At 38.6% G+C, this 24,122-nt stretch overlaps 1 protein-coding gene across 1 annotated transcript in view; it reads left to right on the top strand.

The window, feature by feature from the left end:
* Positions 1-24,122, top strand: part of LOC140233336 (uncharacterized) — a 93,123-nt gene that overhangs the window by 45,479 nt on the left and 23,522 nt on the right. The window contains exons 13-20 of the mRNA XM_072313445.1: positions 1,781-1,962; positions 2,750-2,804; positions 3,335-3,438; positions 4,316-4,453; positions 5,667-5,859; positions 6,854-6,982; positions 9,132-9,242; positions 21,886-22,058. Coding sequence (XP_072169546.1) covers positions 1,781-1,962; positions 2,750-2,804; positions 3,335-3,438; positions 4,316-4,453; positions 5,667-5,859; positions 6,854-6,982; positions 9,132-9,242; positions 21,886-22,058 — 1,085 coding nt within the window. The remainder of the gene's footprint in view (positions 1-1,780; positions 1,963-2,749; positions 2,805-3,334; positions 3,439-4,315; positions 4,454-5,666; positions 5,860-6,853; positions 6,983-9,131; positions 9,243-21,885; positions 22,059-24,122) is intronic.

The raw sequence follows: 24,122 nt of genomic DNA, 5'->3' as shown, positions 1-24,122 counted from the left end.
TTGCCCTTCTAGTCAAGCCTTATCATGCAAGAAATTATATTTGTTTTGTTACAGTTCTGCAACACCTCATTTGGATCAAATGCATAACTTTGATATTTCAGTGAAAGCAAGATATTACACCTATCAGGTCTCAGAGCAGTTATGTTGCAGAAATTTCATTTCATTGTCCCCGCCGAACGAGTTCGAGCAGGGGACTATGAAACGGGCTCCGTACGTGTGTGTGTCCGTGTGTCCGTGTGTCCGTCCGTGCGTCCGTGTGATCAAAATGTTCAAAATGCTACTCCTTCGCCATTTCTAACCCGATTTTGATTCTGTTTGCTTTATATGATAGCACTACATGGGAGCTTTGAAACTTCTATACAGAATTTCAGTTGTGACCTTTGACCTTGACCTTTGACCTATATTGTACATTTTGCTTCAAAATGCTACTCCTTCGCCATTTCTAACCCGATTTTGATTCCGTTTGCTTTATATGATTTCACTAGGTGAGGGCTTCAAAACTTCTACACAGAATTTTGACCTTTGACTTCTTTGACCTTTGACCTTGATTTTTTACCTATATTGTACATTGGCTACAAAATGCTACTCCTTCGCCATTTCTAACCCGATTTCGATTCCGTTTGCTTTATGTGATGGCACTAGGTGAGGGCTTCAAAACTTCTACACAGAATTTTGACCTTTGACTTCTTTGACCTTTGACCTTGATTTTTGACCTATATTGTACATTTTGCTACAAAATGCTACTCCTTCGCCATTTGTAACCCGATTTCAAGTCCGTTTGCTTTAAGTGATGGCACTAGGTGAGGGCTTCAAAACTTCTACGCAGAATTTTGACCTTTGACTTCTTTGACCTCTGACCTTGATTTTTGACCTGTATTGTACATTTTGCTACCAAATGCTACTCCTTCGCCATTTCTAACCCGATTTCGATTCCGTTTGCTTTATGTGATGGCACTAGGTGAGGGCTTCAAAACTTCTACACAGAATTTTGACCTTTGACTTCTTTGACCTTTGACCTTGATTTTTTACCTATATTTTACATTGGCTACAAAATGCTACTCCTTCACCATTTCTAACCCGATTTCGATTCCGTTTGCTTTATGTGATGACACTAGGTGAGGGCTTCAAAACTTCTACATAGCATTTTGACCTTTGACTTCTTTGACCTTTGACCTTGATCTTTTTACCTATATTGTACATTTTGCTACTAAATGCTACTTCCGGCGGGGACATATATTACGCACCGCGTAATTTCTACTTTTCCTTGTTTCATTTATTATGGATTTCCACAAATTGTACTGAAATTGTGACATACATGTACAATGTACATCTACAGATCATACAATAGTAACAGTAGTGATAAAAATCCCATGTATACAAAATGACATTAACATGATAAGTTTCATGTACGTTATACATTGAAATGAGTCTATAAAGTATGTCATATTCATGTTTTGAATCAAAATGATATGTGGAGGAACCTACAGAAAAGCAGATACAGTTTGTACATTTGTACTTGTAGGGGTAGGTCTCCATAGAAGAACACACACATGGTGAACATCTTGTCATGGAATTAACACATCTTAATTTCACTGTATACATGTATCTTACATTAGAAAAAAATATATATTGTGCTTGATTGATTACTCAAGATGTTTGTTATGTCAAAACTGTCATGATTACGTTTGTGTGTGTGTATGTGTGTCTGTAATCAGTACTGAATTACACCACTTCCTTCATCTTTTTAAATGCTCTCTGTTTTATTTTTTGGCATTTTCAGTTGGGCCAGGAGGGCGCCAACGCCATCAGCGGCTGCATCCCGATGCTGAGCAACATCAACAAGCTGGATCTCCATGACAACGGATTCAACGATGCCATGGTAACGCTGGTGGCATGGATTGGCCAGAACAAGTCCATCCAGTGGCTGAACCTTGGACACAACATGTCAAATGTCAACAAGAAGTGAGTGGTGAAGGAATTGACTCCATTGGGGCTATTGAGTTAGATACATTTCGAATGTGTTTCAATTGCTTCATTTTTCATAAACTTTAAGAAATGCCATTACATATTTCTAAACCGTATCAAATTGGGGTTGATGTAAATATCTTCATGAATCTTTGAAATGATAAATGAATCAATTGTGATTGCATCGCTTTTTCTCAAACGTAATGTTCCAGGAGGTTGGATTTTTTTTTTATCACACATTTAATTTTTCCAGGAACATGCATGTCTGATAATGTTATTTTCAAGCTGTAAATCTCCTCTTCCGGGATCTGACCTAGACTGAAAATGCTGGCATATTTTTGCCTATACAGTCAAACCTGTGTATAGCGGCCATCGTGTATAGCGACCACCTAATGTATGCGAATACTAAACACAATTCCCCCCAAGAGAAAAGCCATGTTAACGACCTTGTCTATAGCAGTGACCTGTCTACAAAGGCCACTTTTTTCGTCTCCCTTGGGGTGGCTGATATAGTAAAATAAAGATTTATGTATACACTGTACATGCATACACACATATGATTATGTGCATCTGCTTGTACATACATAATTATGTGCATAGTGTTTGAGTTTCAGAAAATTTTTACTCAATCTTCGACAGTGTACATAGTCTGTAGTCTATCCATCATGCATTTCTCTGTTGGTGATGGAACCTTTTCGTTGTTGTTGTTGTTTTTCACCCAATTAGTGATACATGTTTGTATATAAGTAATCTCACATGAACACTTTCACTTTTCTGTCCACAGAGACAAGGAGAAGGTAGTGAACGCCATGGAGGATATGATCCAGAATCCAGACTTGGTGAGGGGCGTCTCTTAAATCTCTGAATTGATTTCCCCTGATTTGATATCTTACTTGCGTATTGTTGCAATCACAGGCAAGACGTTGAGGATTCTGTGGATTGGGTTCTTGAACTTTGAACTCTTGACATTCTAATGTGCCAGTGAAGATTCTACATATTTCTTGATGGTCATCCATTCTTGTATGCTTTGGAAGTTGTGCTATTGTGTGTGACATTTGTAGTTTATGCTTGAAGTGGTTGTTTCGCCTATTTGGCCTATTGTTTCGCCTATTTGGCCTACAGGTCAAATTCATTCTGGAGTTCCACTTCAAGCCTGATGTGAATGCAAATTTTGGCATTTCATTTTGGCTTTATGTTCAAATATATCTGGAGTCATTTTGCAGTGTACTGTATGTGATGAGGGAAAACAAAAGGTCATTGGTGTCACTACACATTTCCTATGGCAACCAGTAAATCTCTTTTTTTTTCCCCTCATCATTTCCTGTTGCTTTGCTCCGCCCCCCTCCCATCGCCCGCTTGGCCGCTGCAGCCACTGCACACGCTCTTGGTTGCCAACAATCGGATGCAACACGACACGCACCAGCTAATCAACGCTCTAGGAAGCAACACAACTCTACACACAATTGACTTGAGGTAAAGATCTCCCAGTGGCAAATACAACCATGTAGTTCCATGTTGACGCTGAACAAGCACCTCTCAACAATACTCATATAAACACTATAGTGTTAAAATATATAGTGGGTGAAGGCCAGGATTGCAGTATTGTAACTTCTTATAAAGTTGATTGATTATGCTTTTAATTACAGGGGACACGGTTTTAAGGTTTGTCCATTCACTGTAGTTAACAGCTTTGCTCAGTCAATATCATTGCAATATTTGGAATGTTTTGATTTTAGATGCATTAAAAAGAGATTGATTTTTAAATGTTTCTCATGACATTAAGGTCTGCAACTTAGGCTGTGATGTTGAAAGATTATTTTATCTTTCAGAATTTTTCTCACAAGTAATCCATTGCTGATCTTGGAGAATATTGAATGTAATGTTCTGTGTGGAGACCTTGTCATCTATTATATAGCGTCAGATCCCTATAAACTTCTGGAATGTGTTGTCAAGTTCAGAATCAATTATGAATATGCATGTCGCAGTTATTATTGAGCAGTTAAGAGGCTTTTAAAAATTCTGTATCCAAAACAAGCAATTATTGGATATAAACAACAAAGTGCTCAGATGAAAGAGACTGATGATTCTCCCTTCTGAAACATTTACACTAAAATGTAAGAAATATAATGAAGATATACAACACAAATTTAGAGAAAAGTGGTTTCTGGAATCTGACAGAGGAAAGAAAGATATTTATAACTTGGCACAGACCCAGGGTGTAGCAGTAAGGACATTTTATCTATCTTATTTTGAATACCCCCAATTGTACGTTGCTTTATTTCCACCTTACATGTTCATTTTGTCTTGTTTTGACATGATTTTGACATTACTTGGCACATTCTCCACTCAGCGGCAATGGTATCGGGGACATCGGGGCGAGACTCCTGGCCAAGGCCCTGCAGATCAACAGCAAGCTGCAGAAGGTAATCCTGGACAACAACGGCATCACGGCCCAAGGATTCCAGGATCTGGCCCAAGCCATGGAGAGGTGAGGAAGGGAGGGGAAGGAAGGGAAGGGAGGATTAGGGGCAGAAGAAGGGGGAATGGAAGAGGGGCAGGAGAAGAGGGAGGGAGAGAAGGAGGGGAGAGGAGGAAATGATAGGAAAGAGAGACAGAAGGAAGAGAGGAGCAAGAGGAGGTCGGGAGAAAAAGAGAAAAATGGGGAGGGAGAGAAGAAAAAGGGGGAGAAGCAGAGAAAGAAAAAAGGAGGAGTTGGAAGGAAAGAGAGAAGGTATGAAGGAGAGAGAAGGAAAAGAGAAAGAAAGGAGAGAAAGGACTGAAAGAGATAGGGAGAACGAGAGAAGGGGGAGGAAAAGAAAAGAGTGGAAATGGAGAGGATGGGAGAGAAAGAAGACGGAAAAAAAGGAGAAGAAGACGAGCAAAAAAAGATGGAAGGAAGGAGAGGGTTGGGAAAAAGAAGAGGGAGAGGAAGGAGGAGAGAAGAGATAGAGAAGGGGAGATAGGGAGAGAAAGGAGAAGTGGAAGGAGGAGAGTGAAAGGTAGGAAAGGAGGAGAGAAGAAGATGAGGGAGAGAAGGAGAGAAGAGAAAAAGTGAGAAGGAAGGGGAGAGGAAGGAGTGGAGGAGAAGGAGAGAGGAGGAAGATGGGGAGAAGGAAAGAGGAAAGAAAGTAGAGTGGTAGAAGGAAAGGAAGGGAAAGGAGAGAATGAAGGAAGGTAGAAGAAGAAGGTAAGGAGAATGAAACTTAGATACATTAGAGACAGAAGAAAGCAGAAACGTAGTATTACATCAATTTGATTAGAATTCCTGTGAGGAGCTATCACCTTAAAGGCATAATTTACCATTTGCAGATGAAACTAAAACCCACCATTAGTGCTTTAAAATAGTTCTAAAATGTGAGTTAGGGGTAGAAACAACCACGGTAAAAATTTGAATCCATATAATCAATGTTAAGTATTTTTAAATACACAAAATGTGAACAATAGTTATAATAAGAATGCTTCCAGACTAAACCGTCTACAGTTATGGTTTATTGAGAAAAATACAGATATATCCTTATATTTTAGGATTTATTGCAAAAATTTCATATCTTAGGATGTTTTGTGATACAACAGATGTACACATATGCATCAAAGGTGATATCTTGAAAAAATTTTAAATCACCGTTCCCAAAGGTAAACTGGACCTTTAAAATTTTCACACCCCTTTCTCTCCATCCCTCCCCCCCCCCCCCCACCCAAAGGAACTACACCCTGAGGCACATGCCGATTCCGACGGTGGACCTGATGGCAGCCGTTCAGAAGCAGCAGGAGAAGACAGAGAGGGCTGTCCAGAGGATCCAGGAGCTGCTGCAGCGCAACCACAGCCCCAGAAAGTTCTCCAACAAGCAGGCCTTCCTCCTACAGCGCGGCTTCCTCTACACAACTGCGCACCAGGTAACCATGGAAACCTCATCAAGTGATGAAGATGGTAGTGGTAGTGGTGGTGATGGAGGTAATGATCATGATGATGCTGGTGAATGTGATGGAGTTGATGATTTTGATGATCATGGTGGTAAGTTTGGAAGTCGTGATGATGATGGTGATGATGATGATGATGATGGTGGTGGTGATGATGGCGATGGCCTTTGGAGATGGTGATGATGATTGGTGCTGGTAACTACAGTAGTGCTGTTGCTGATGACTGTCATGGTGATGGTGGATGTGATGTCAATGATTATAATTACAATGATGATGGTCATGGTGATGATGAAGATGATGATGAATTCATGACAAAGTTGGCGATGATAATGAGAACAATATCAATGCTACTTTGACAAATGCTGATAAAGATTTTGGCAGTGAAAGTGACAGAGATTACCCGGGTTACTACAAGCAAAATGATAAGGAAGATGAACTGTGTTCATGATAATGGCCAATGAAGAAAGTCATGACACCTATAATTTAACAATAAGCTCAATTTGGTGTCCTCAAATTTTTGGCAGACCAGCATGTGCAGGCACATATGAAATTGAGTTGTAGTTTTCCTTAACTCTTCGTGTGCCACGTTGCCAAATTTGAGCGCCTGACTCAGTTGACAGCTTTGCCAACTTTGCATATTTTGCTCAAACAAACAACGGTGCACAAAATTACAATGTGCCACTGTACATTTGAAAAGCATCATGCACAATTTCATTCCTATCACATATTTACAGTACAGTAGAGTGGACATTTTTTTAGAGCTTTGCTGTACTGCATTTCTAACATAAATATGTCTATGTAAAGTCACTTGGCTTTGAAAAACAGGATGCTTTCCAAAGTGCTAACGAGTTGTGGTCTCAAAATAATATGGCACGCACACAGAGTCACAAAAAGGAACTTTTCATTAGAACAGTAAAACCACCTTTACCGTGAATTGATATATCATGGGGGTCTTGCATTCTTTGGACAGATGGTAGACAAGCTAGTCGTCCACATTGAGGACATGGTCAACGAACTGACCCAGAAGTCGGATGAGGAGCTCCAGGACAAGATCACCAAGGCCAAGGGACTCATCGATGACGCCAACAACTCCAAGAGGGTGAGTGAGGGAGGCCCTGTCTCCTCTTACTTCTGTTTGTCACCCCTCCATGGTACAACATTTAGTTGAGGAGGAACGAAGTAGAAATTAAGTGTTTCTGTGCCTACAGTGATAAAAGTGTGTGTTTCAAAATGGTTGCCAACTGTTGGTTGAGGTTTCAGAGTTATTTTTAGTCAGGGGAATAAGCCAGTTCACAGTTACCGAGGGTTTGCAATGACCAGTCTTCAGAGAAGAGACTGTAACCAAAGATGTTACAAAACATGGATTAATCTTTTAGAAGAGCAATTGTAAACAGTCAGAGCAGAAAGTGTTGATTTATATAATGTAATGCATGAATTGCTTTAAATGTTAATTGATGGAAGACAACACACATTCACATGTAAATTCCACAATGGCATGATTTTTATGTGAATATCTTAACTATTTTTCAAGAAGACCTATCCATTTCTTTCATATACCCGAGTTCAGAGTCAGTTTTTAGAGAAGGAACAGTCACTGTAATAACGTTTATCTGCACATGCTCAGATTGTAACTTGAAACTAGTTAATAGTTGGGCATTTGTTTGCACTTTGATAAGGGGTTAATGTACTCAACAAAAAGTATTGAAGAAATTATTTCATAAAATGCATTTAGGAATTCATCTTTGCTGAATATAATCATGGATTTAGCTTTCTGCAAGTAGAGATGGGTGAAAGACCACTTGATAAAAGATGCTCAACTTATGCTTCCTTCTCTAGCAAAGATGTTCCTGACAGCCAGATGGCTGCTATGAGGCTTGCCCAACTTAGCAATCTACCTGTGAATATCAAAAACTAGATTGCAAAATATGCTTCAGATATCTCAACAGACAAAATATACATGCCATTACCATAGCATGCTATCATGAAAGCATGTTAGCTATTTGTTTACAGCTGCTGAAAGAAATGAACATGATATGATTTGCACAGAAGTAGATTTTGAAATGTCTTGAAGACTTCACTCACTTGACTCCACATACAAGGCCAGACACTCTTCATAATCTCAAGCAGATAAAAACTTCTGTAGCCTCATCTCTAGTTTCTCGTTACCGGGACCACTTCCTGTCACATTCTCTTTCATACCTGAAATTGATATTTGATCTACATGACCAAAAACAAATTGTGTCAATTTCTATGCTTTCATATTGGTTTTTGTGGTTTTGAGCCTGGCTTACAGTGGCTGTGTGATGTGTTGTTAATGACAGGAGAATATGGTTTAAAACTACATAACAATTTTCTCAGTAGCAACAGATTTGCAATTTGGAAGCATTTAAGGACAGGTGGTTTCTGTAAGGACTTTTTATTCTTTACATGGCAGAGGATTATGACTTTGTTACTTTGCTTTCAGTTTATTCCTTCTTGCAGTGGAATTGTTAGAAGCTTACAAAAGTACATATTTTCTTTATTAGTTTATATTTTCAGTGACAGCTGTGAATCAAAGTGTGATTAGCAACCTCTGAATATCTGCCTAATGTGAACAATGTTTGAAATTACTGAGACCTTGAAATTCTGGGCCTAGAGTGCAGTGCTCTGTGTCATAAAATATTCTCATTTTTCTCTCTTCTCCTGACTCCTTCATATTGTCTCTTGCTCTGTCCATCAATTCTCCCTTCTCTTTCTTTCCCATAACATACAATCCTCTGAATTTTTGTGCATAAATTACTGTATACGCCATATATTTCGCTAGTCTGAATTTTCGCAAATCAGGAATTCCCAACGATTTCAAGAGTGGTTAAATTCGTGATCGTGGAGTCTTGTACAGAGAAATATACACACGTACGTCACATTCACATCGGAATCAGAGTCAATATCTATTGCGAGTCTTTAATTTCGCGAATAGCACCTGACTTGCGAAATTTACTGACTAATTTGATGACTTGCGAAAAATAAAAACCTCGTGAAATATATTCGGCGTATACAGTAGTGTCAAGTTGCATTATTCCATTAACAAAAGTGGCATCATTAATGATATACTTTTGTGATTATTTTCTATTTTGCTGAAGTTGGACTCTCTACTGTTGAATGTGATCGCAGTCTAGCTGTGATCATGGTATTGTTATTCAGAAGTCTCAGTGTACACTCCAGATGACCTCACTAGTTTTTCCGCATCATTACCTTGTGTCTCCGCACAGATCTACGACGTGCTCCAGGGCGTCGTGGGGCGGTCGGAGGACGAGGGCCTGACCGAAAAGCTGAGGGAGATTGCGTGCCTCATCGAGAAGGAGATGGAATCGAGGCTCGAAGTAAGTGACTCCTTTGACCCTTTCTACACCAAGGACTTTGGACAATGTGTGCGACATGGTGGGGTTTTATGTGCCAAGCAGCACTCAAAGCACATTTATATGAAGGATTAAACATCACTATTTATTCCCTCCATTCACAAGTTAATAGAGGACCTTTAATGTCTAACGCATCTACTAACGTTTTCAGTGTTGGCCAACTTGTGCACAATGTTGCATAAAATTTCATATTCTCCCCTTTCCTAGTCAGGAGTCCTATTGACATAGGTATCATATTCATGTCATCCACAGAAAGTAAGGCAGAATTTCGAACAAGCGAGTAACTATATTTTCTTTCAAGCATAATGTTTAGTGTAATTTCCTTGCATATCACATTGTATTACACACAGACACCCACAGACACACACAAAGTATGCTAATATGGAATGTGTAACTTTACAAAGGAGGCAGCCATCCTTTTCATACTGAGTATATGAAGTACATTGTAAATTTGTTTCAGACTTGAAACAAATTTCACACAAAATTTGTCTTGTCATTTAAGCCTTTGCCTACGCCATTCTGAAGTCTTCAAAGGCATTATACCCAATCCATTAGATCCTGGTCGTTATTGGGTCACTAGTTTAGAGATATGGACTGCTTTTTGGGGCATTATTGATATTATTGCCCCGACCAAGGGATCTCACTGCCATGCTATATGACCTTAGGATCTTGCTCTAAGGAGCATAGTACAGAGTTGAGATCCAAGGGGCAATAAATATCTGCAATGCCGGGAATGAAAGGAGTCTATATCTGTTTTAGATACTGACTAGAATTAGAAAATTTACGTGGTCAATGGCAGTTGCACTAGCTGGGTCACACATCAGGCACTGCCATAGACATTTGCATTGAGACTGCATCATACAAGGGTCACATCTCACCCTGTAGAAGCCAAAGCATTTACAGTACATGTACACGCATCTGCACATATGACTTGGTTTGATACATGTACTATGGGGCTGTTTGAGTACTATGAGGCTACAGGCTATTGTTGAAAATTTATGCCCCTTATATCAACCAATCAAAATGAAGGATTCATCACTTGAGGTATGTAAGAATTACTCTGCAGGGTTACCTTATACAAAAGTGGGCGAAATATATGTTAAAGTTAGCCCAAAATTGCTGTGATTTGATATTGCTTGCATTTAATGCGAGGTAGTACAATGCATGTGCACCAGCCCTAGTAAACTGACACCATTTTAAAGAACAGGGGATAAGACAGGTATTAGAGCGCCCTCTGTGGGTGAGTAGGCTGATGAGGTGGAGTCCCCACCTCCGCTCAGATTGTCTAACCTGCTCAGCCTGTCACGGACACCTCCTGTGTCAAAGTGCTAGTTCCTTGCGGGGAGACCGTGCATTGCTGGCCGACACTCGCCTTGGAATAATATCTGTGGGATTAACACTTTTTGCAAGGGCGCGTGGTCACTTTTAAGGTTAGTGTTATCTTGTGTAGTGCATTCTTTGTGTCTGCATTTATCTGTTCTGTAAGAAGAGATATCAATTAACCAATTTTTTGGCTTTGTGAGCTTTGCAACTTTCTAGTTCATTCTTCGTTTGTTCTTTGAATGTTCACGCTACACTCAATTTTCCCTATGTGTGTATGGAATGTGTACACTCGGGGAGATTGCATTATTCTTACGAAATGATTCCTCTCGATGTTCTGCTCAGCCTGCAGTTTTGAGACATTTTATTCGCCATCCTTATTTTCAAGTGAAATCCGAAGGTCTGTAATTGTAGGGAAAAGTTTGCAGGGTAAACAGCGTGACTATTATAAAAGTAAGCTTTTGTACAGAGAAAAAAAAAATTGACGGTACTCAGAGTGCTACTAATCCTTTTGCTTGCAAGCCCAGGGCAACCAAGAGTCCTTTTTGGGCAAGTATACAGGAATGGATGAATGGGTATGCACCTGTTTAACACTTCCTGTGCTAAGACTCTGAATAGTGTATATAAAGCTACAGGATTTTCTGTTAATATCAACACTCAAAGCACACAAAGGGTTGAGGTTGGGCCCTTGCCCAAATAACAATTGGGGCAAGTGGGCGACATATCCTTATATATTAAATGGGTTAGTCAAATACCGGTTAGTGATTGGCTAAACACAGTCACGTGATGGAGGTACATTCATTATGTTCGCCCATGGGCGAACATTCTTGTTATGTTCTCCCATGGGAAAACATTTTCACGTAACAAATATCCGCGCGCACAGTGAATTTGGCTCTGCACGAGCTAGCGCGATCGAGTGCGTTGTGCGCGTGCTGGACCTTTACGCTAAGCGTACCATGACCTCAATAAGGTACGGTGTACGGTTTGATGCGCCACTTTCAGAGCGTGAAATCAATTGATAATGATGGTATTTGACTAACCCATATAATGTAACAGATGATGACTTTTGTTGTCGGGAACATACCAAACGTTCGACCCTCAGGGTTTGAAATGCTATTGAGGGAGGCTATAAGTCCCTCGACTTCGTCTCAGGACTTATAACCTCCCTCAATAGCATTTCAAACCCTTCGGGTGGAACATTCGGTATGTTCCCTTCCCCGCCAGTCATCATCTATATAATGTTGTGATATACAAAACAGTTTGTATCATGTCTGACGCTAAAGGGCACCAAAGGCTAGGGACATTACAGCGCTTAATGCCCTTTTGCTTTGCGGTGAATGTGTCGACTTTTATCAAGGGTAGGTTCTTGTGGTCGGCTGCGCCCACAGAAATGTGAGCCCTGTGTGCAAATAGGATGGGGGGGGGGGTAGGGGGTTTAGGAGTAGAATGATTGGGAGTCAATGACTTAAATTTGTGTCGGTAGACAACAGAGTAATTAGCATTAAGGCTTTTCCTCTCTCTACATGCAGACACGTCATGTTTTGAGTCATACTCATACATGTGTGTGTTTTTTTAAGGTTGTATTTGTTTTCCAACTCCTTCCCGACATAGACAAATACATACTAATACTCCTAATTCTCTCTCTCTCGCTCTTTCTAGTTTTCTCTCTCTGTCTCTCTGTCTCCCTCTCTGTTTCTGTTTCTCTCTATCTTTATCTATCTATCTATCTATCTTTCTCTATCTATCTACCCTGTATCTGTCTTTCTTTATTTATATATCTATCTTTATCTATCTATTCATCTTTATTTATATATCAATCTATCTTTCTTTATCTATCTATCTACAATGTATCTATCTATCTAGGCGTTTCTATCCATCTTTCCCTGTCTCTATCTCTTTATCTATTCATCTTTATCTATCTATCTTTCTATCTCTCTATCTACATGTATCTATGTATCTATCTTTCTCTATCTACCTACATTGTATCTGTCTTTAGATATACAGTATATCTATGTATCTACTGTATCTCTATCTTTCTTTATCTATCTATCTACAGTGTACATTGTATCTATCTATCTATCTATCTAACTGTACACGTGTATATCTGTATCATCCATCTTTCCCTATCTGTCTCTATCTATCTCTATCTTTTCAGCTTTATCTATCTACCTATCTATCTATCTTTCTTTTTTTTCTTTCTTTCTTTCTTTCTTTCTCTCTTTCTTTCTCGTTGTCTCTATTCTGCTCAAGAGTGCTCCCTTCTCTCTCATTCATTCACTGGTAAGATCACTCTCCAGCACAATGCTTTTCAGTCCAATCAGTGAAAAACATTCACTCAGCAAGGTGCTCTCAAATTTGTGTGGGTCGCAAGTGTCCCATTCAGAGGACCGAGTTCATCTAGTCCAAGAAGACTCTCCTTGGGTTTAATCTGAGATGCATCTCTCAAAAGATGCATCTTTCAGAATACCCCAAAGACAACTTTGAGGCCAAAATTTCTCATAGCTCCAACAACTTGTGAGTGCAGTGCCAATCACGCTTGGTTTAAAATAGGGAACATGTGTTCAGTCTATTTTTGAATCGGCGAGACGTGTCCCCCTCTTGTTCGTCCTCGTCACATGACATCATCCAAAGATGGTTGATAGATGTTGAAATTTGCAAAAGGAAACTCCAGGTGTAAAGGCAATAACAGTGAAAAGGAAAGCAACAAAAGTGGCTGCTAGACCTGTAGCTTGACCTGGTAACTTACCTTTTCCTCACTAGTAATATTATGTTTGCACGGTCATCTTTTCTTATCAGTGAGATTATTTGCTATCTCAGTAGGAACTCATGTTTGTCTTGATGAAAAATGTTGGAGTAGAACATTATTTGGGATAAACTCTGCATTAGGCCTTTGTTTTTAGTGAAAAGAACTGCTGTAGAAACTGCCAATCAGAATTATTGTGTTTTATTTAATATTGTCTCAGTGATTGAAATTTACATTCTTATATTTCAAAGTTTGATCTTATATTTCTTGAAATCAGACTTACATTAATTTCAATTAATTTCGGTCTTTGTTTTATTTTTTTTTCTCCAGAATATACAATGTAATGATTGAAATGAGGCACGCATTTGAATAATATAAAGAATAACAATAACATATCATCCTACCTGTTGTGTCCTACGTTCTGCAAATTATATGTTCTTCACTAAAAGCCATTTACCGTCCCGGTTTCCCGCTTCATTCTGTACTGTGTTAAAGACATGGAAGTAGTGCTCGTACCATGCAAGCCCAGTTTGGCATCCCGTGTCAGTTCGACGAGTAGCGCGTAGTTCCACCTAGTCGGAGGTTTTTTAATTAGAACAGGATGTCGTAGGGGTGGGTGAGTAAGGTTGCGTTGGATCACTGACATTTTACAATCAAACTCTCCCCTCCCCCTTTCTTTTTTTTTTCTGTTGACCTCCTCTTCACTGTCAAACACCAAGTCCCTTGTTGCCATGTGTGGTTATCTCCAAAATCTGATCGATAGCATTTTGCTCTCAAGTGGGACGGACCACTCTTTGTCTAGCCATTGTAAACCTCTGGACTGCAGTAATGTCTGTGTGCCCCAAGAAAATTATCAATTTCCATCAAGTTAAAAATGGCTCTTCATTCACGCTAGTTGACTTAATTGGTTGTCAAGAATATTAAGCATTTTTTTTCTTCTTCTCCTTCTCGGTGAGCTGTATGAGGTCACTGGTCTGAGGACTGAATCTTCTGTAATGGGGGTAATGTGATCATAGAGGCTTGCCATGAAACCTTGGAAATTTTGCTGACCAGTCATGCAAGACTTCATGATCAGTATATCATGCTACTAAAAAAAAATTAAAAAATAAAAAAATAAATCACTTTGTGACCAATACTTTAAAGGGCTGGTATAGTCTTGGTTGAGAAGGAGCTTCAGGCTTCCAACTCTTTTTGTGTGAGTTCATTAAAAATTTCTTATGAAATATGAAAGAGCTTGTAATTCTAAGAGGGATTCAAAGTTTATTTGATGAAAATTGTTTTTGAAATGGCTGAGATATCCAAAACAAAGGGATCCTAATAAAATGTGGGACCCACCTTTTATTAGGATCGCTTTGTTTTACTTTGTTTTTGGATATCTCGACTATTTCAAAACAAATTTTCATCAAATAAACTTTGAATTCCTCTGAGAATCACATGCTCCTTAACATTCCATTGAGTGGTTTTAAGTATCTCTAAAAAAGTTTAAAGCTGAATCCTCACCTCAACCAATACTATACAAGCCCTTTAATGCCTGTGTGATCAGCACATATCACAATATAGAGGGAAACCCCATTAAAACAAACTCACAATGAGGAAGAGTGTAGTGCTTTCATTGAGGTAAATTACAGCAGTCCCAATTTCCCATAACTATATATGTACAATTGTAGCTGGTCTCTCTTTTCTTCTTCTTCTTTTTTTGGAAGTACCTTTACTACAAGGTACCAGCTGTAAAACAGTAAAATTGGTGGTCATGCCCAACCTCGTTATAAAAGCATTTCCTTGTAAAGCTGCACTCTGTGAAACCACTTGATATGGTTGTGGGATCTCAGTGGTTCAAATCCTGTCTGAGTGCCGAATCATAAACTCCATCATATCTCTAAACTATTCTTTGGAGTGAAACAAAGCACTGTCAGATACAGCGCTTGTCACATCTGAAATACTCAGGAGGTTACTAAAGACTTATCATTTTCCCTCTTTTTGAAAAGATATTTTTGAAACTGAGAAAGCAGCTTTTGGTGCAGTGCAGTAGTGAACAAGGGAGAGTGGTTGGAGAGAAGGACACATTAACACACGCGTGACACGATTTTGCCTACGGCAAGTTGATTTCTGCCCACTTCCGCGGGCTTCCCCTAACCGCGGCCATCTGTCAAACTGAAATGATTATCTGCCGATGTAAGCCATACCTTTTTTGACTTACGGTAGGGGTTCACAGTGTATTTGTCCAGTGCAGAGAAAATGTATTTGTCCATCGATTGGCCATCAAAAGGAAGATGACTGTTACACCTTCCTTTGTAATTATTTTTGCTTCTCGTATTTTCCTTCATTCCTTCCTTGGCCTGTTAGACAGCCATTTGTTTCACCACTGTCACTGAAGTTGAATACTGCCCTCCCAACCTTTTTTGACTGAAAAATAGGAATGATTTGGCTCAAAAGTAGGAAAGAAAGAGCAGTTCCCGTAGGAGTGTGCAGTAAAATTATCAAGAAAAATAGGAAATTCCTGTTGAAACAAGAGCTGGGAATGGTCGAAATTCTGATTCTTTCCTCAAAATTCAGTATGGTTGGGAGGGCTGTTAATATCTTTCTTGTAAAGTGTACTGTAGCTTATGATGTGGTAGTGGCTGAATTTTTCTTAAGGACCTTAAAAAAAAAAAAAGATACAACATGTAAGTATGGACATCGTTATGGCAGAGACCTGAATGTGATATTTGATAGTGGAAAATGACAAAAAAATTTGGAAAGGTCCTGCAGGTGTTACTGATTTTACTACTTTGTTTTAGAATTGAGATCTCATGTCAAAAGCATGCTTTTGACCAGAGCAGAATCAAACAAAGTTACCTGTGAAAGGTTTATCAAAATCTGACACACACACAAGTCAGGAATTTATCATGAAATAGTGGTATCAAACACCAATGAAGTATAGAGCATCATCTTGAATCCTTTGCTGCAAAATGTGATTTCTGAGTTAAATAGTTTCATTGCGTCAATGTGAGTCGAGTGCACACATACCAATTTCTGCATAATACACCGAGTATAGGGACTTAGCCATCTCTGCAGAAATCCCGAAAGATGTCGTCGTGTCCCAGATGCACGGGCAGTGCATGGGTCATGAAGGGTTCTAGGCTGGTCGCGAGTCACCGCCGTGTCAACGTTGCTTTGTGATGTTTTCGCTGGGGCTGTCAAGGAAATGGGCTCGTTTGGATTGATTTCCTACCCTGTCCGCTAGTAGTCTGTGCCTTTCTCAATGTGCCTCTGCAGTATTGGGGGGGGGGGCTAGGTTTTACGGGTTCGTTGCAACTCTTTAATGTAGCTTGTTGACAGACAAGAATTGATGATACCTCATTCTTAATTGACTTTACGCTATTTCCCTCAATCCCAACCCTTTCATGCTCTTCCACCTGTAAAATATATGTATCAAAAGTATGATACTTTGTATTGTTGAGATGGTGTTTTCAAAACCATTGTTTTTACAGTTTCTGCTGCATCTTTCCTTTTATTTTTGTTATTATCATTATTGTTATTATTGGTATTAGCATGATATTAGTATTGATAGTGATTAAAAATAATGATAAAAATGAATAATGATAGTGATATTTATGATGATAATAGTAACAGTAATTATTATTATTAGTAGTATTAGTATTATTATTATTATTATTATTATTATTATCATTATTATTACTATTACTATTTATTACTACTACTATTACTATTACTATAACTATTATTATTACTATTACTATTACTATTACTATTACTATCACTATCACTTTTATAAAAATATTGTCATCATCGTAATCAATTTTATTTGTAAAACCGTTATCCTCATGGGAATGGTATCATTGTTATGATTGTTGATATCATTGTCATCACCATCGTCACAACCCTCTTTTTGATTCAGTTTTATCACAATAGCATCAAATTCTTGCATAATATTATACAAATGTACATTACATACATGGTGTAGAGAAATTCCAGTAGTTGAGTGTGAAGCTGTAGTGTACACAGGATGCAGCCACTCCACTCCCCACCCCTTTCCCCCAGTGCTTTACTTCCCAGTTTCTTCGCAAGCGGCATGACTGTTGCTGGGACATCAATCATGGGGTGAATGTGGGGGATGGGGTGAGGGTGGGGGGGGGGGGGAGATAACGGCTGGGCACAGGTGCGATTGGGGTGTCATTAAGTTACGAGGGCGCACCAACTGTTTCCCCCCTTTGTGTTGGTGCGGCTGCGAGCTAGGTGTAACATGTTCTCATGTAGCTGTACATGTACCACACATACAACAAGAGTATGTGCAGTTTTGAAGTATAAGACATGGGTGTGTTCTTTCTTGTTTGGATGTTGTTGTTCATGAATGGCGGTTCTCTTGTAGTCAAAGTTGCATAGAAATTGTGGGGTTTTTTTTGTGTGTGTTTTTTTATTCAATTTGCACTGTTTATTTTGCATGTTGCTCTTGTACATGTACAACATATCTACTGTACATTCAATCAACTGGCTGTCCATCTCTGAGTAAAGTATGTTATTATCTCATACCAGCTACAAGTATGCCTGAACCCGAGAGCATAATAACACAGAGAAACGAAAACAAAAACAGCCATTCACCGCATGCACCGCCGTGCGCCTAGTGGCACGCATCCCCAATGCAAGCCACCATTACACACAAATGTTTAACTGCCAAATATATACACATCTCAGAGCAGTTGCATGTTTGTCTTGCAAAAATCTTTATCTGCAATTTTTTATGAGATATACATCAAGCGATTGTACATCACTCAACCAGTAGCTAATTTGTCCACAAACTTCAGTAATGTAAAAGTAAATAACAGGCAACAGTACATTTCTCAACACATTTTTTTTTTCCCCTTAACCTGTTGAGGACGAATCCCGAGTATACTCGGGCAGGTGTCTATGGGAAATGCGGGTTGTAGCAAAATCAGTCCATCCTCAACAGGTTAAGAATGTGAAAAACACATTTCTTTTTTGTTGTTAAAGGGACCAGTTGCTCTTCAATATTTCCAGAGTGCATTTTACCATGTCGTTTGGTAATTGTAACAATGTTATAAGACCAAATTGCTAGAATATTCAAATTTCGTGCTTACCTTTATATCGAAGAAATAAGAAAGATTGCTCTGGGGCTTTGCCAATGCCCGTAGGAATCATCAACAAGTATAATGTGTGTGTGATCTGGACTCTCAGTGTTGAACTGGATAGAAATATTGGGAACAAAAATAAATTACAAAACTTTTGCTCCTGGATACTACACTGTATGCATCATATTGAATACATTCTTTATTTCAACTGGCCTATCATTACCCTTCCCAACTTGTATTCGATGAAGAGTATGAATCTTGATGTAATTAAGCAAGTCCAGACCTCAAGTTAACTTGAAGATTATCTAGCACTCTGAAGTAGCCTGTGTCACCTGCATCCCAAGGCAAGGGGGAGGGCAAAGTGCACCATGAAATGGTTTCCCAGAGCCGTCACAGCTCAGTTTTCACCCTAATCTACAACTTCCTGTCCGCAAATAATCTGGATGGTTCACTCGACCTCAGCGTTTATTCAAACTCTGTCACCGAGAGGAATGTTCCCTCCACACTAATAAAGGCTTGTCCATTCCGTCCCTTTTAACCCCATCACCAATAGAGGCATGACGTATTAATGGAATTTTTAAAACCATGGGATGCAGAGTGTTAATTGTCCAGGGCACACCATGAATTGGACTTCCTCCAAATGACAACCCAATGTCATCATGCAGTAGAGCATGATTAGCATTTTTCATGTGAGGGGTTGTTGCTTTTTATAGATACAGTTTTCCTCCATTTTTCACCCTGAAATATGCAGAAGGCAGTATGTTTACAGGTTGTCAGTCCATCACCCCATCCAATAACTCCATCCATCATTCAATATATCATCTGTACTAGATCTTGTTTGAAGCAAGGGTCAGTATTTGTTTTTATATGAAGCCCACAAGTGAATAATAATTATCATTCTTTTGATCAATAATGCATACAGTATCTTGGATTTATATTCTTTGTAAACAAAAGTATCATATCAAAATATCCCAACTCAAATTACTTGGATGTTAAAAAAAACAACTTTTCATGTAAATCGCACCATCACACACATTTACACACGTACAAAGATGGAAGTGTATAATTTTTGTCATTGCAGTCCCAAGCAGTCTGACAAAGATGAATATTAACCATAGATTTGTAGCACATACAAATCAAGAAGGCTTGGCCCCACAGAAAAGACAGAACAGGCAATCAAAACCAATGCATATATGTACATGCTCAATCTACAGTGTACATTGTACTAAAGGCATAATTTGCAATTTGCATATGAAACAAAAACCCAGCATTAGTGCTTTAAAATAGTTCTGAACTGTGAGTTAGGGATAGAAACAACGACTGTAAAAATTTGAATCCTTATAATCGATATTAAGTATTGTTAAATACACAAAATGTGAACAATAGTTATAACAAAAATGTTTCCAGATTAAACCGTCTACAGTTATGGTTTATTGAGAAAAATACTGATATCTCCATATATTTCTGGCTTTATTGTGAAAATTTTGTATGGTAGGATGTTTTGTGATACAACAGACCTACATATATGCATCAAATGTGATATCTATAAATTGTTAAATCACTGCTCCCAAAGTAAACAGGACCTTTAAAGTAAAGTCTGTGATAAAAGGTACAGAGTCTAATGATGTCAGCTGGGAGATAGAACTTAAAAATCTTTCAGTTTTCCTTGAAAGATATCATTCAGTGGCAGAATAAAAAATAACAATGTGTGAAAATAGTGATGTGTATTGGGTATTGAATTTTGTCCTCCGTTTGGCATGGCGAATGAAAAACTGAAAAATATCTGAAAGATCAGTCGAATTTGCTCCATTTCCTCTGGCAATACAGTAATGGAATAAATTTCGAACAACAAATTATCTGATCGAAACGCTGATACAGATAGAATGCTGAAACAGGATAATCACGCAACACTGATGCAATACGTTTGTCACCTTGGGATATTAAGCATGGATATGTCACTTGTGCCAAAGATCTCGTCACCACCTAGCAACACTCTGTCTGCTTGTTACAGAGAGCCAAGTTTGCCACCATATAATGACAGCATGCTTTGAGGCTCGTTCCCACCAGACAGGGTCGAGAATTATTGTTTCGTCAACTCGTAGCACAGAAGGATGCTGTGCCAATTTGAGGCGTTCGAACACACATCACGCTTGGCACACTAACTTTCCCAAAAAACTTGGGGCCTTTTTCTCAGCTTTCATAGCGTAATGTATTTCCAGGTATTTGTCACTTTTTTATGTTACTCATCTTTGGATCGTTTCAAAGCACTACTCATATATTAAACTTTATGAAAATCAAAAGCATGCAATTATATTTGGATTCTAAATAATCTGGGCCCTGTTTTATCAAAAGATAAAATCTATTAATAAATTTCCTTAACACACAGGCTGTCATAGACTTATGATAGAAATCAACTATACATAATCAATCATAACTCTTCATAAAACAGGGCCCTCAATTGATTTAATTTGGGAGTCTAAATGCTATTAAACATTATTCTGAATTTGTTTCCTACAGTCACCCCACTTTTGTTGCAGATATCATTATCTTGCCCTCAGTTTAAATGGGCAACTCTGAATTTTACAGTACAATGTATATCCAATATTGGAGGAACATTGGGTCGAACTGGCTAAAATCAATGAATCTGCTTAAAGTCAGAAACTTTACAATATTTGCCAAATTTGAGAGAGACACAGAAACTTTGATCGCCTGAAATATGTTGCCAAGTTAAGAATGACCAGGATGATAGGGATGTACACTTGCTCTGGTCTGACTACAAGACAGCAGTCTTTTTTGAAGGCCGTTAGTGATTAGTGGGATTGAGTAGTCTATAGGATTTACTGATACTTAGATTTAGGTCATCCGTGTTAGTTGGCAAAGAAAGTCAGCCAGTGGAAATGTACCCATTGTCAAACAAATCAAAAAAGTACAATTAGCGTTGAGTCCTTCAATCTTTGTTATTTTCCTCTTTCCTTCTTCTTCTTCTTTTTTTCTTCTTCTTTTGTTATAATAATAATAATAATAATAATAATAATAATAATTATTATTATTATTATTATTATTATTATTATTATTATTATTATTATTATTATTATTATTATTATTATTATTATTATTATTATTATTATTATTATTATTGTTATTATTATTATTATTATTATTATTATTATTATTATTATTATTATTATTATTATTATCATTATCATCACTTTCTTACAAGTGCTATTACATTGTAGTTGTTGATAGATCATCATTATAGTGATCACCTCCACTGTATGATGAATGCTATTATTTGATGATGTTTTTAGCAGCTTTTGATTATTATTACTAATACCATTATCAGCATTATGGGTCATATTACCACTTGTCTAGCCAATTACAACACAAGGATAATCAAGGGACTGCACAATTTGAATTCTTGACTCTTATCCGCCGTGTTGAACGTTTGTGTCCGCAGTCAAACGCCAATGGCATGGTGGACGGGAGTACGCAGCTGTGCGGCTATGTGATGCAGGATAGGGCCCTCTATGACCGGATCGAAGACACGTGCCGTTTACACTACCGACTGCCGCAGCGCTTCGTGGAGGACCTGGTGGAGCAGATCAGCGCTGAGACCAGCAACCAATGCAGGTGAGAAGATGGTGTCCTTTTTTTTTGGGGGGGGGGGGGGATAGGAATAAATATGACCCGCTACAACAAAAGGATCCGGAGGACAATTTTCTGAAAATGACACGACGATACTTATACTCTTCCATATAAGTATGTAACACCATTCATAAATAAAGTACTTGGTTGCGGAGATATCAATGATTTTATTAGCGTATGCTGAGTGGTTTAGGAAATCTGCATTTCGAGAAAACTGCCTTCAAAATTTTCCTTCCAACGCTCTCAAAATCAAAGGGAGGCAAGACGGTTTTCACCGCTTGACAATAGAAGGTATGCTCCCAGCAACCTCCACGATGTTCATTCACGTGTAGCACCGGTGGTCTACGCAAGACCAATTAGTTACCAGAATGCCACGCACTGACCAATTAGATCACTCTGTAGTTATTAGGGGCGAGTCTAGCTGCAGTGCTAAATCTGTCATCTTGGGACATGCTTCTGTTCCGTTGAAAGTTGAAAAATCATGACCAAAAAAAAGCTAATTTCTTGCCTTTCCTTTGATTATTTAACTTTGAAATTTCGGCAGATGATAGATGATACTTTAGACTATAAAATTATGCCAAAAATAGAAATCTGAACATTTTGACCAATTTTGAAGATCTGACTTCACACTCAATTTTCTCGGCTCAGCCATTAGCGACTTTAGGATCCTTTTGTTGTGGCGGGTTACAAATTACCTGTCCTCTCTGTCAATATGTTGCCTTTAAAAGGAAATCCACTCTTTTTTTTTAATTTGCTTGAATTACAGCTGTATGATTGAGTTAGATAGAAAAGTGAAATTTTCATTCAAATCAGACGCAAATGAGATATACGGAATCCTGAAGTGTCACACCTTTTTTAAACAGTCACTGTGATATTGATAGCAATTGCATATCCAAATATGTATCTTTTATCCGACCGTTGACAATTCTACCCAACTGAATATTTTATTTTGCTTCTACTTTATTGAAATTTTTGTCCAACTGTTGATGTTGTGCTGAATGTTTGATTTTACTCCTGCATCTGGACAGTTGACTTGAACCTTGAGTGGTGTTCCCCTTTAAAGGAAACATTCCATTTAGTCCATGCCTGCTGTGTGGAATGTGTTCTGTGCCCAACATGAGTGGGCCCCATTGCATGAATGGCAGAAATTGTCAGACTCAGAAATAGGACCTGTGTATGATGCATTCACTGGTATACCTGGGGTGACAAGACCACCTATTTCAATGTCATGAATTTACAGCTCGAGCTGCGTGAAAAAAAAAGACAACTTTTAGTTTTTTGCAGCATTTAAGGAAGATAACATTAATGATGACATTAAATGATTTGGACACATTGTTTTTGATTACATTGATAATTGTTCTGATATAAGACTAAAATCAGTATTTTTTATATGAATTGAAAAGTCATTTTTTAGAGGGTTTTTTTTTTTTTTTGTATATGCCATTTCAGATAAAGAGTATTGTGACCCCAGGGAAGATGCAGTGTATGTATGTTTGTATCTATTTATGTATACATACAAATATCTGAATATATTTTTATTCGTGTATATATTTGTAGGAGGTTTATACTCCTGTGTTGTTTTCATACCGTGTGCATTGTGTTGGATTCACACGTACACCCCCTGCATGACCTTTGCAGCAAAGCGTGGGCAGATTTTAACCGTCCTCCACGGGGGAAGCACTTCAATGCGTATCACATTATAGCAACGACGAGGAAAAGGAAAGGATATTCAGGGTGGGATTTGGCGGGGGGGGGGGGAACAAGGCGACTTCATTTTTCTTTCTTAGTCATGCGGTCCCAGAGATGGCATTGAGGCTGGATGGTGGCTAGGGGTGAACGGTAGGGCTTTTCTGGCACACACGGGCTGTAACTAGGGGAGGTCGAGTTCGAGGGCTTTGGGGATATGGGACGCGGTGAAGCCAAGTTTGCTTGGCGGATGGAAGGGGAAGTACAGTAGGAAGAAGAGAAATTGTAAGAGAGAGAGAGATATGTTTGTGTGCATTTATGTATGTGTGTGTATGTATCAAATATATGTACACACACTCACAT

This window comes from Diadema setosum, chromosome 9, assembly GCF_964275005.1.
Source record: "Diadema setosum chromosome 9, eeDiaSeto1, whole genome shotgun sequence".
Lineage (NCBI taxonomy): Eukaryota > Metazoa > Echinodermata > Echinoidea > Diadematoida > Diadematidae > Diadema > Diadema setosum.
Note: the sequence above shows the minus strand (reverse complement) of the source record. Positions and strands in the feature narration are given on the sequence as shown.